The following is a 14,489-nucleotide window of genomic DNA, read 5'->3' on the forward strand; positions in this document are numbered from 1 at the left end:
GGGTTCTATAGTTATTTTTTTTTTTATCTAGATCTACCTCTTTTCTTATACCACGTGGTTAACCTTCTTTAAACGGCGTTTGTACTAGAGCTTTTTGCCGGGTTACCTCCTTTATGAGGATTTATTTGACGTTTACACTAAGGAAGTGACATTTGAAACCCAAACTCACTGGGTTAATCCGGTTAAAACGCCTGTAAGGCCATGTTTATATTATAGCCTCTTGTAGGGTTAACCTTCTTTATGAGGATTTATTTGAAATATAAGCAATGGAATTGAAATTTGAAAACCAGTGGGTTTGTTAAATCCTGTTTTATATAAACGTACTATTATACCCCGGGTGCCACCGTGGTGCAATGGTATGCACACCCGCCTTGCACGCTAAAGGTCGTGGGTTCGATTCCCCGGCCAGTCAGCATCAAACACTTTTCAACGGTGGCAAAATACCCCTCAGTAATGTTGGCGACATTTTCTGAGTATTTCAGCCTTGTACAACTTCTCTACAAGTGGGTAAACAGTAGGTCCCATATCATTGAGCTAATATGAATCGGGGTGCACTCATTGATATGAGAGAAGTCTCCCCTGTCCCGCCTGGGATGTTTGTGGAACAATTATATATGTATATATATACTATTATACCCCGGTTACACTTAACCGGATTAACCCAGTGGGTTTGGATTTAAAATGTCAATTCCATAGCCCAAACGTCAAATAAATCCTCTCGAAGTGGGTTAACCCGGCAAAAAACTCTAGTGTAACCGTTCTATTAGACTATACACTTATAGCACGTTTAAGTGCATTATCTCGATTTATTTGACGTATATTGTATGAAAATGACAACTTAAATCGACTGGATTTGGTAAATTCACCATAGTCTAAACGTACTATAAGTGGAAACAGGGTATTATGCGGATTTTTTTTTGACGTGTACCATGGTGGAATAAGCTCTGTTCCTTTACGTGCAAGAATCCTCAAGTTTTACAACTTTTTACTCGAAAAGCGTTCCTTTACTTCGGACACCATACAATTCATATGGGAGCAGTTTACAACTTTTACTACTTTTGCCGGTTTTACCATTTTCAAAAGTAAAGGAACAGACCAATAATAAGGTGTAACGCCAAAAACAACTGATCTTCATACCAGTTGTCAAAATGCGTTATTTTGAATAAAATCACATACAAAATGTAAACCAGCAATTCACAGTAATGCATAAGATGCTCTGTTCCAGAACCTGCAAGAAGCTACTATTTTTTACTACGATAAAAATTTGTCCTTTATGTTATCGGAAAAAATAGTAAGAATTAGTAGATTCTTGCAGTACTGGAACAGACCAATTGTGAGCAAATTTGACGTTTGACATGATTTGACGTAACACCTTCTTATTCCACCATGACGTGTACGAAATGGAATTGACATTTGAAACCCAGTGGGTCTATTAAATTCGGTTATATGTAAACGTACTATAGTAAAGCGTTTCAAGGTATTCAAAAAACATTGTATTAAATAGCAATAAAAAGGAAGAAATTATAATTTATTCAAGAAAAATAAAATAAAATGAGCACAAATTAAAAATATTATTTTCGTCCAGACAGATATTCATGTTCAGTGCCAGTCGATAACCAATTGATTTCGTGTTTTCCATTTAGATCTCTATATCTTCAACTCCGTGGGACATAGCTTGTTCATGTAAATATTTGCAGTATTCTTCAGCTGCTTCACAATGATCCTCGGATACGCTTAATTTAGCACAGGCATCAATAACTTCATGAGCTATTTTCATCTTATCCTCGTCTCCTTCGGTATACATTTCGGCATGCTTTAAAGCAACCGCAGGTACCAGTTTGCCATTTTCATCAATCTGGAAAAATAATATTACAAGTTTGCAAATACTTATCATAAAATGGGAGAACGTAGAACGAGCATTTAAGGTGTTAACAGAATGAAATATGCCGCTTTTTTACGCTCAGTCGCATGTAAAAGATTAAAGGCCAAGTACTACCTAATTCAAATGCTGCCTAATTCATTTGAATTAGGTAGTACTTGGCCTTTAGGCTTTTACATGAAACTGAGCGTGATAAAGCGGCGTATTTCATTGTGTTTCTACCTTTAGCACAATTAGGTGAGAACACAATGAGAAATTCATGCTTATCCAAGCCTGAATTTGTGTAGAAGAATAAAGAAATGCATTTGAATTAGGTAGTACCTGGCCTTTATTCATTTACATGAACTTGAGTGTGAAGCAAGCAACAAAAGTCATTGTGTTTCTACCTTAATACATTTCAGAATAAGTGGAAAATCTATTGTTGTTTTTCTTCCCTTACTAGGCGTTTACACCAGACAGTTTGTCTTCAAATACAACTCTGATTTACTAACACATACATACATTTGTCGTTTGTCTCTCAGCTGTCCATCATTTTTCACAGACAGTAAGGAAGACAAATTTTTGGCATTTTTGTAAAAATAAGTGAGATAATAATTGAAATGTGTTGAAAACAAAAGAACATGAACAAAAACAAAATATGTGAACGGAAAACAAAAAGAAGTCTATGATTTTCATTCAAAATTTTACAACTGTTTTTGCAGTTGTCGGGACGCCTACGTCACACAGGCAAGTTGTGGGATTTTGACAACCAATACATGAACTCAACTGTCCTGTCATTTGTAAACGCAGGGTTATTATAAAAGTTTGGTCTGTTCCAGTACTGCAAGAATCTACTAATAGGTGTGTACGATAACTTTCCCAGCAATAATTACTCAGTCAGTTCCAGCAACCTCTCTCAGTGAATTTTACTCTCTCAAGCAAGAAAAATTGTAGAAAGTTATCGAACAGCATTTCGCAAAAACTTGCAAGAAAGTCAGCTGTTTCCGAAAAAGTATGAAATTTGTTTTTGTTTCTTTTGATATTTTAAACCAAACGGAACAAAAACATAAATTTTAAAATTGCACTTTACTTATTTAATGCTTTAATCCTATCCACAACGCTTTAGAATCTAAAAAAATGTGCAATTGTGAAATGTTCTTGGTCTAAAATGTTAACATTTCGATTTGTTTACATTGAACATGTGATTAAAAGTCAGCTGATCAGACTTGCAAATTTTTGCGGGACAAATTTTCCCAGCAAAAATTTGCAAGTTCTCAGTCACAAAACTCTCCAAAAATCTCTCCAAACTCGCTCTCTTTTGCTAGATAATTTTGTTATCGAACAGCATTCAGTAAAAATTTGTACGAATTTGTACAAATTATTGGGTTATCGTACACACCTAATTTCTACTATTTTTTCCGATAACATAAAGGAAAAATTGTTATCGTAGTAAAAAATAGTAGATTCTTGCAGGTTCTGGAACAGAGCAGTTGTTAGCACTGTTGCTATCGGTAGGATTTAGCAACAGCTTTATTTTGGTTGTTAACTTACAGAAAATTTTCGTTTATTACCGAAATTATAAGCATTTTAATTGTACCAATGAGTTACAGAATTTCACAACAGGACAGTTTTTCATACGACCATGTGTTGTGTTGTTTTTAGTGAATCGAAGAAATCGCTTTGAAAAAAATGGAATTTATTTGTGAAAAAATCGGACGAGAGTCCGATAATTTTTCACCACTTTCGACGTGGCTAGCACTATGAATGCTGGTTTAATGAATTCAATCGTGGGCGACACACTCCGGCCGTTTTGCCAGAAAAAAATTAAGCCGAGCATGAACAGATAATGCAAGATCGCCATGTTATATACCGTGAGCTAGAGTCATCCTCGGGCATTTATTCCACCAGCTAGCATTTGATATTGCATAAACACTTGGTGGCAAAAATAGTATTTTTTCGATGGATTCCGTGCCAATCGGTGCCAGAAATTTCGAAAAAAAATACGATCGCATTGCTTCAAAAGACGTTTATAAGAAGGATCCAGGTGAAGAATTATGGAACTGTGCGTATGAGCCGGGAAAATACCGGCAATCGCCAGAAGTTACTGTAAAAGTGTTCAAAAACCATGTTTTGGATGTGTCTCAATCGGATTGGGTCGAATGCATTAAAACGTTTATATAGGTCTGTCTGGTTACCATAAAATTTGTAACAATTTTTGCTCAAATAATCGGTTGCTTGCCAGTGTGGTCCTTCATTTTTGTCAGACAACCACAAAATATTTTGGTGTTGCTGGACAGTTTGACAGTTACCGATATTTCCGAAAAATCGACAGTCAAAATTGATCGTGTGTACCCCGCTTAAAGGAGAACTGACAAGAACTTGAAAGTACATTTTACTTGCGAAGTTATCAAACAGACCTATTATTAGGCCGCAAACTTTTCTTACAGCCAGTTTCTGCTAACGAAACACACCCGAACTTTACTTTTCGAAATAATTTTACCTTTGCTTTTGCTTCACAACAAAAAACAAATTTGAAATACACGTGTTTCATTCACACACATTCTTTTTTCGACATACAGAAACAGGCTGTTAAGGCCTGCGTACATAAGCTGCTCTGCCTGATTGCCTTGCTTTCCTGTTTAATTTTTGACATAATAAAAATAAAAGAATAAAGGAGGCCGAGGAAATTTCGAACTGGGTTGCCCTTTCTGTTTTATTCTTTTATCAGAAGTAAGCCAGGTAAGCAGGCAAGGTAGCTTATGTACGCAGGCCTTAACAGCCTGTTTCTGTATGTCGAAAAAAGAATGTGTGTGAATGAAACACGTGTATTTCAAATTTGGCAAGCAAGGCAATCAGGCAGAGCTCGGCTTTCTTACTTAATTCATTTCTGGTAAAGCAATAAAGAAATGTCAGAACCACATTTCAATTAGGTCGAACTTGGTCTTTGGTCTTTTACCAGAAATGAATTAAGCAAGAAAGCCGAGCGGCTTATGTACGCAGGCCTTTATTCCCCTCGCAGTAGTAGTCTCTCTAGTTCACTTACCACTTCATATTTCTTCATAATGCAGGCACGTAAACATTTGCCCTCAGCTGTAGATGCAGGTTTTTTGCCTATTATTTCTCCAAGATCGGCTGAAATATGAAAAGAATCAAAAACGTCATATAAGTAAGGTGCAACAGATAAATAAATAAAATGCGTAATTCATTTTTTATAACGTTTTTGCCCATCGAGTTTCCCACTACTGCAATTACTGGTTTTAGGAAAGCATATTTTCGTTTTTGTTTTTTAAATTTGTTTTTATTGGTTGGTCCCTTCCAAGCGCGTTTGACATTTAGCAAAAGGTAAACAAACTACATGTGAGAATACTTGCAACTTTTGGTACATTTCAAGAAACCAGATGGTACGTGAACAGACTCTGGTATAGAGACTCAAAGCCTCCTAGCAGGAACCCATTTTCCAGGCTGCAAGGACGTGGATACCATCAGCACTGAGTGTGACGACTTCATAATCCTAAAAGATATGAATTTGGATGTCATTGGAAGGGTGGTTAGCAGAAACAAGATAAAGTGGGCAGTCAACACATTTAAAACCTATAAATCACCTGGTCCAGTTGGTATAACACCAGCGATGCTTAATTTTGTATTACAGCTAATATACCAAATCCTGGAGGAGATCTACATATAGGGCTTGTATATCTTTCTCGTGTGCACCCGGCTTGTGGATAATGGTGAAAGTGACTTATGCTTGGTTTACATTTACGAAATCCACTCGATTTCAACTGTCAAATCCATAGGTTAAACGTCAAATGAAATCCAGATGAGATTTCATTTTACGTTTGAGCTATAAAATTGACAGTTGAAATCGAGTGCATTTCGTAAATGTAAACTTAGCATTACATTCCTTACGCGTGGAAATCTAGTCACTCTACACCGAAAGACTACAGACCCATTAGCCTATCCTTCTTTCTACCCAAGAGTCTCGAAAGATTGATGGACCTCGACATTAGGAGTCATGTAGACACCGCCTCTTTAAGCAACTGACAACATTCCTATATTAAAGTCAAATCTGTAGAATCTGAACTTCTCGAGGTGGAGAAAGAAACTTGAAAAGTTCAAACTTTACTTTGGACGGTTTTCTAGAAAGCTAGAAAGTAGAATCATAAATTCAAACATTGGGGAGACGTAAATTAGGAAAACAGTAACTAGGTGCACCTCAGTGTGGAGTGCTATCACTGTTGCTGTGACTAATTGTAATCAACAACATATTGACGGAATTGGAGACTTATCAATGCTGTCTCGTTGGGCCAAAGCAAACGGCTTTGAAATTAATCCAACAAAGACATTACAGGTTCACCAGAAAACGTAACTAGGCGTTTACACCAGATAGTTTGTCTTCAAATACAACTCTGATTTACTAACACATACATACATTTGTCGGTTGTCTTCTAGCTGTCCATCATATTCTCACAGACAGTCGGGTTAACAAATGTTTGACATTTTTGTGAAAAAGAAGTGATACAATAATTCAGATGCGTTGAAAACAAAACAACATGAACAAAAACAAAATATGTGAACGGAACACAAAAAGAAATCGACGATTTTTATTCATAATTTTACAACTGTTTTTGCAGTTGTCTGGACGCCTACGTGGCACAGGCAAGTTTTGGGTTCTTGACAATCAATACATAAACTGAACTGTCCTGTCATATGTAAACGCAGGGTAAGCACGGCGATTTTGTGCTACCAATACTGGATGGAGTGCAACTTCAGCTCTCGCCCGAAGCTAAATACTTTTGTAGGTACAATCCTGGGCTGTAAACTACGATGGAAAAGGAACGTGGAGGAGAGGGCGAGGAGAGGATTAATAGCACTCTATTCGTACAAGAAATCTATCGGGAAGAGCTGGGGACTAAACCCATCGATTATATACTGGTTGTTTAACACTGTGGTGAGTGCCTACCTATCCTGGTGGCATTCGCTACGCCAAAAATCGAAATCTGAAATCCATTGAAATAAATAGAAATTTCGCTGCTTTTCGGTTATGTGTGTGTAAGAAAGTAAAGGCCAGCGTACAAAAGCTGCCTCGCCAGCTTACCTTGCTTGCTTCTGATAAAAGAATAAAAAAGAAAAGGGCAACCCAGTTCGATATTTGCTCGGCCTTCTTTATTCTTTTATTTTTATTATGTCAGAAATGAAGCAGAAAAGCAAGGCAACCAGGCAAGGCAGCTTATGTAGGCAGCCCTTTAGTCCGTAGTCACACGTACACATTTTTCGGTAAAATAAAATGTATTTTTTTAAATTTTTTATAAAATAAAAGCTGTTGTTTATTCTGCTTTACATTTCTGTGAACTATTTTTGCATAATTTCAAGAAAATCATTGACATTTCCGCCATTTTCATCTCCAAATTAAGGGCGATGACAACTTAACGATAATATCGGTAGCAATCGATATTTTAAAACATTATATCGAAAATATCTAATGTTGGGAATATCGAAGGATTGCCAGCTCTAGTACACACGATCAGTTTTGACTGTCGATTTTTCCGAATTATCGATTACTGTCAAACAGTCCAGCAACCACAAAATATCTTGTGGTTGTCTGATGACTGACAAAAGTGAGCGGCCACACTGACAAGCAACCGATTATTTGAGCATAACTGACAGTCAAAACTGATCGTGTGTGCCCCGCTTTACAGTTCTGGAGCAGACCAATTATGAATTAAATGCATGGCACAATTACCAGATAGTGGTATGATACCAGCTGTTTTTGTTGTAATCACCTCAACAACACTAAGAAAATTTTGGCATAACATATTCAACATATTCATTTTTTTTTTTTACTAGAAAAGTGCTCCCGTACTCAAAAAAGTAGCAAAACTTCCACATCTCTTTAAAAATGTTGCTAAATAACGCTCTGTTCTATATGGCATTATGACCTTGGTTCTGTTCCAAAACCTGCAAGAAGCTACTATTTTTTACTACGATAACATTTTGTCCTTTATGTCAAGGTAAATTTATAGAAGGTATATGCATGAATTACAACAACTAACAAATTTACAAAAACAACATGGTTGTTTTTGAAAATTAATTGTCAAAGAAAATATTGAATAATAGGGTCGTTCCAAAAATTTTCTCAGGAAAAACATAAATACATTTTGAAAATCCTCCATAATAGAACAAATTTGAATTACAATGTAAATATAAAGCATTCAGAACTGTTGTAGGTAATTTTTATTACACGTTTAGGAAGAGAAGCAGTATTTTACGGTAACAAATTTCGATGTTTCAAATTTCTTGAGTAGACCCTATTACATTTTGAAAATTAAATTTACAAAAAAAGTAAGAATACAGCTGATTGTCACTTCTACCTTCTATAAATATGCCTTGCTTTATGTTATCGAAAAAAAAGTAAAAATTAGTAGATTCTTGCAGTTCTGGAACAGACCACTTACCTTTACTTGCTCCTACTTCGGTACTGCACGCTTCTCCTTTGGACATAAAATCTTCAATCATAGCCTTCTTATCGATTGCACCACGAACTAAAACAACTCCGCAAACACACAGAATTGCGAATGTCAAAAAATACTTTGTCATTTTTATTCGGTTAACGTATATTGTGTTTTGCTTTGAAATTCAATTTAGTCTCAATACATTTTCAAATTTTCGGTGTCTATTTATAATAGATAAATATGAAATTTTTATCTGTGAAATTATAGGCCACTGGCAAAAACACAGATACTTATTAAATTTTCAATTAGTCATAGATCAGTGACAATGCAATAAAATTTGTAAAATTATATTTGGAAATTATTATTAAAACTAATTAAATTATAATATAAATTTTGCATTTGGATATGCATACTAGGGTTATGACACTTTTTTGCACCAAATGCATTTAAGTTTTGATATGCGTACCGGAAAGAGTTTGGGTACGGGAAAAGTTTTCGTCATTTGATTTAACTTTGAGAGATAAGCTATGTTCCAGAACTAAAAACTTTTTACAATTTTTACGACTTTTACACATTTTACTCGAAAAAGCGTTCCCGTACACAAAAAAGTTGTAAAATGTTCACTTCTCTTTAAACAAAAATGGCGCTGAATGACGCTCTCTTTAAAAACTTTTTACACGACAAATTTGGGCGAGTAAAAAAATAGTAACATGGTTGCCGGCGTCTGATTGGCTGATACGCCGACTTTGACATTTTTTCCAGTTTTTTTGACGTATTTTCCATTTTTCCGTTCCCGAACTATTTCAAAAAACTTGTGTGTGAGAACAAATTTTTTGCAGTTCTCTCTTTTACGAGTTTTACTATTAAAAAGTACGGGAACGAAGCTATATATTACGATGTGCCAAGGTTGGGACAATGTCATTCATCCCTAATCGCGCCCACCAGCCATTTTTATTGGTCACCGTACAAAGAGTCAAATACATGAAAATATATATGGGAGCTATATCCAAATCTGAACCGATTTCAATATAATTTGTCAAATTTATTTCTGGATGAAATTCCTTCACATATTCCAAATGTGATGGACCTAACGTGTTCGGGGCATCAAATACATGAAATAGGCCGAAAAAATATATGGGAGCTATACCCGAACAGCCTGTACTTTGTTTACAAAAATTCATGGACAGACAGCCAGACGGAAATGCGTAAAGATAGTAATTCTATGTATATTACTTAAAGGAACTATGGGTCTATCTCGTCATACTCTCAGCATTTATGTTAAGGTTATATGAGGTTATATACACTTACATCGAAATAATGGTTTTAGATCCCAAGTATGTTTGGACGAAATCCGTTTATATTTGTCCTCTCATTCGGGTACCTCCCACACAAAATTTCGGATAAGTTTACTTTAAGACCTGCTCTCCAATCACATTGATTTTTGTTGAGGCAACTTGCATTCGCTTCCTCCATTACGACGGCAATAGTTTTTTAAGGGCAAGCCCATACTTCTTGAGAAAACAGCCTGAAAGGTGTAAAAACCAGGGTTTCGGAGTCGTGGTATTTTTGGCTCGACTCCGACTCCAGACGAGATTTTTTCACGACTCCGGGTCGACTCCGAGAGTGAATTCCTATACCACTAAAATAAAATGTGCACACATTGTTAACTTTTTTCTACGGTTTGGCCTATATAGGCTAATGTGTTAGGTTTTCCTTACATATTCATTAGTAAGGGCATTCGTTTGAATACATTCGAACATATCAATATTGTTTCTGCCGAATCTTACATTGAAAATAGCAAATTTAGAAAGTTTTTTTTTTAGAAAATTTTGCCGTTTTAGGCAAAGATAATTTTTAGTATTAATTTTTAATTAATTTCTCGTTGTAAATCGAGCTTTATGATCAATAACACTGCTCAACAAAATTGAAAAAGTTGAATGTTTCAGACGAAGTTCCAATTGTTTCTAGATGAAATCGACGAGTTATTTTCAAATCCGGTGCCGGTTTTTCTCCATCAGCTCTTGTTTTTGAGATATAGCTCAAAATCGGTTTTTACGAGTTTAACCCAGACTTTCGTTGTTTTCGGATACAAACAAATATTTTTTGTGGGTTTTTCGACATTAATATATTAAGGAGATGTTGTACGCTCGATACAAATCGTTTTTGAAATAGTTATGGTGAGTATATATCAAAAAATATAGAAAATATACGACGGACCTTGTAAAAATTGCTTATTTTGAGTACTTTAAGCTATAATTACGTCATCGGGGGAAGTCATAGCATCTTCATATGGCAATGCGGATATGCTTAGGGTGTCTACTATATAGTCCAGTATTCAAATATATAATATAAAGTTCATACCGCCCATGATTCGACCATAACCTCAAAATCATCATGAAGACTGCCATTGAAAAGTAAATGGCTTATGTGGTAATGATATCACTGGTCAATTATTTCCCTTTAGCAGTCTTCATGGCGATTTTTAGGTTATGGCCGAATCATGGGGGCTATGAACTTTATATTATACATTTGAATACTGGATTATATAGTAGACACCCTAAGCATATCCGGAGTACCATATGAAGATCCTATGACTTCTCCCGATGACGTAATTACAGCTTAAAGTACTCAAAATATGCAATTTTTACAAGGTCCGTCGTATATTTTCTATATTTTTTTTGATATATACTCACCATAACGATTTCAAAAACGATTGTATCGAGCGTACAACATCTTCTTAATATATTAATGTCGAAAAACCCACAAAAAATATTTGTTTGTATCCGAAAATAATAATATCTGGGTTAAACTCGTAAAAACCGATTTTGAGCTATATCTCAAAAACAAGAGCTGATGGAGAAAAACCGGGACCGGATTTGAAAATAACTCGCCGATTTCATCTAGAAACAACTGCAACTTCGGTTGAAACAAAAGTCCTGTTGACCAGTGTAATGCATCTGAAAAAGGAAAGCCGACGAATCGAAAGTTTTTGTCGGTTTTCCTTTTTTGCACGAGTATATTCTGGACGGAATTCTTCCGCGTGAGAAAATCTTTAATCTTTCACAATATGTGAAAATGAAGGGGCAATACGAATCATAAGGACTACATGCAATAAAAATTATAAGCAATTCAAACTGGATGTAACCCAACATTTTAGTGCGCTTAGCCTTAAAAGGAGACCCCCAGTTGTAAAGCTCAATAAAAGTCATTTTGACGATTTTTTCCGAGAAAACTACGTAACTTTTTGCGTGATTTTTTTCTTCATCTGAAAGCGAAAAATATTACGAAGTTTTGAAACCCTCTACGAAACCCTGTTTTTATTAAAGCATTTTGCGGTGCCAACCAACTCTATCTCGAAAACTGATAAGCCAATTGTCATATATTTTGGCGGCCGATTTCGAGAAAAACACAGTTTATTTGATGCATACAAAATAAAATAAATTGTTCCCATCCAACGCTTATACTATGGCAATATTGTTCCGATCGACTTAAAAAGTTGATCACATGTTCTATGCTATGCTATTTATATTAAAATTCAGCGCTCACATTTTGAACTTTGGTGTGGAGTGGATAATTTTATTGAAATATTTGAGATATATTGTGTAAACAACCCATCACGTAGGCAGATGTTTTCTGGAACATGAAAATATTCTACAAAAATGTTGCTAGGAAAATTTTATGTAGGGTTGGTCCACTAAGACAAGAAATTGATATTGTCATGTTTCCATTGTCCTTTATCACTTTCACCCGATCCTTTCTCATGAAAACTCTATGGTTATGTATTTCATTGAATTTCATATATGCTATTGATTGTGTAGAAAACTCGGATACACATGAACTATGTCTGTTCCTGGCGGACAGATCCGGTTATTTGAATGCCTACATCTAATGCCCTCATTGAGTACATAAAGAATCCTAGAAGAAAGGTTCGCCGTTTGTCAGAATTCTGAGTTATGGCGGGATGAATCTGTCGTTGACAAACAACGAATTTAATCTGAGTTTCATATATGTATAGTTAATAGATTATGCGAAATTTACCGAAATACATAGAGACCACAATGTCTTTATTAGAGGACAAGGATGATTTCTCATAAAAAACAGGATGAGAATACCAATAGACCTTTGTGAGAAGACCAGTAAGACTTCTGGCGAAAGAGGTTAAAGGTCCAATCTTAATTCGATTGTCATAGAACTTTACTTTTGTTTGCCAAAATGTAAAGAATCATTTGGATCAACAAAATAGGGATGAATAGACTAGACTTCAGAGGATAGTAAATATCCTGTGAATTGTCCTTTAAATTAGTATAAAATACCGTTTGCATGTATGTTTTATTATCATCTTCTTTTAAAATAAATAATGATTTAAAAAAAATGTTCTTGTTCGAGTTATTTTTTCCGACTCAGACTCCGACTCCGACTCCAGCAAAATTGATCGACTCCGACTCATATGCATTGCCTGGAGAGCACGATATGTCTCGAACTGATCAACCAACTTAGTTTCAGTTCGAAGATGGGCAATACCGGTCCACAACTTCCTAAAATGTCACTAAAATGGTATGCACGATATCTATTAAGCTGAAAACACATCCAACGTTTGAGTAAAGTTTTGTGTTGAGCGTCGAGAAAAAAAAAATACAACAACAACAGGGCGACACCGACAACAAAGTCCAGCGTTGATCTGTTTGCCGGCAAATATTTCAAATGAATTTGAATTTTTCGACATCATGCCGAACAGGGTAAAAACGGTCAAAACGACACAAAACTATACCCAAACGTTGGATGTGTTTTCAGCTTTAAACGGGCAACCAATTTGGTCAAAACTTTGAATCAGTTTAACTTCTAAAATGGCCTTTATCGGCCCTGTAAGTGCAGTATAATTTCTGTTCGAAGATCCTTTGGATATGTATACTGATGCTAAATACATTCGATCTTTCCGTAGATGAAGGTTTCAATTCAAAAGGGCTGATGGTATATCTCTGTCGGCAAAGCCGACTGATACTTTTTTACTTGTTTTCTTGTGGATTTTACACACTAATGTATGTTTATACGCTTCACAACACTGTAATAAGAGGTATTCCTTATTACAGTGTTGTGTAGCGTATAAATAGGATGCTGTGGAAGTAACTTGCAGACAGGTGTATGCCCCCCTTTTAATTTACAAGTTACTTGCAGACAGTTGTGTATACATATTATAGTCCAAGGCATATTTATATAAGGTAAATGCATATATTGCAACAACTAACAAATTCACAAAAACAACATTGTTGTTATTGTAAATTTAATGTCAAAGAAAATATTGAATAATGGGGACGTTCTTAAAACTTTCTCAGTAAAAACATAAATACATTTTGAAAATCATCTAAAATATAACAAATTTGAATCAAAATGTAAATATAAAACATACAGAACTGTTGTAGGTCATTGTTATTACACGTTTACGATGAAAAGAAATATTTTATGGTAGCAAATTTTGAAGTTTAAAATTTCATGAGTAGACCCTATTACATTTTGAAAACCAGATAGATCGACCGCAGACTAGTATGCAAAGAATGAATATTTGATTCATAAAATCGGGTCACGGACATAATAATGAATGGGAAGACATCCCCACTGACATCACTAGGAAATATTTAAAATTTATTATTCTGAAAGTCGGTAAAACGGGTCCAAAAAGCTCAAACACGTTCAAATACCACCATTCCAAAGGCCAGATCATGACATATTAATCTTGTTTGTATAAGTTGCCGATATAATATATTACAAAACAAAACCTCGGGCCACACTCCTAATATCAACCCTTATAAATTATTTGGGTCCAGTTTAAGAAAAAAGTCCTCCAACGAAAGATCAAGATTTAATAAAAATGTGGGAACCAGTAACATTAGAGTGTAACATGCCGAGCCTTAAATTTTGGTTTAACTAAGCTCATTACTGTTCCAATGAATGTCCAAAGTGGATAGACAACTCATTAAGGAACATAACTTTGGTAATTCTCCAAAAAAAAAAAATTATTTTTGTCCGTATTTTTATAAATCGCAAATAAACTTTGCAAATTTTGACGGAATATTGTTTTGGGGACCAACAGCAAGGTATTTGCACAAAAAACCGTATAGTTTTAACGTAAACTAACAATTAATATGAAATTTTTTACAATGTCGGCCTTTGCAATACATTTGTTGTCT

At 35.2% G+C, this 14,489-nt stretch overlaps 2 protein-coding genes across 2 annotated transcripts in view; one reads left to right on the forward strand and one right to left on the reverse strand.

The window, feature by feature from the left end:
• LOC141396718 (general odorant-binding protein 28a-like) overlaps positions 1-14,489 on the forward strand; it is a 67,868-nt gene that overhangs the window by 23,076 nt on the left and 30,303 nt on the right. The window lies entirely within an intron of this gene.
• Positions 1,530-8,494, reverse strand: LOC141397893 (general odorant-binding protein 28a-like). Its single transcript, XM_073974752.1, has 3 exons — positions 8,311-8,494; positions 4,902-4,990; positions 1,530-1,855 (listed from the first exon to the last, which is right to left on the reverse strand). The coding sequence occupies exons 1-3, from the start codon at positions 8,450-8,452 to the stop codon at positions 1,640-1,642; spliced, it is 447 nt and encodes a 148-aa protein (XP_073830853.1). The 5' UTR covers positions 8,453-8,494; the 3' UTR covers positions 1,530-1,639.

Source organism: Musca autumnalis, unplaced genomic scaffold, assembly GCF_047663935.1.
Source record: "Musca autumnalis isolate F117 unplaced genomic scaffold, ASM4766393v1 scaffold_3, whole genome shotgun sequence".
NCBI classification, from domain to species: Eukaryota; Metazoa; Arthropoda; class Insecta; order Diptera; family Muscidae; genus Musca; species Musca autumnalis.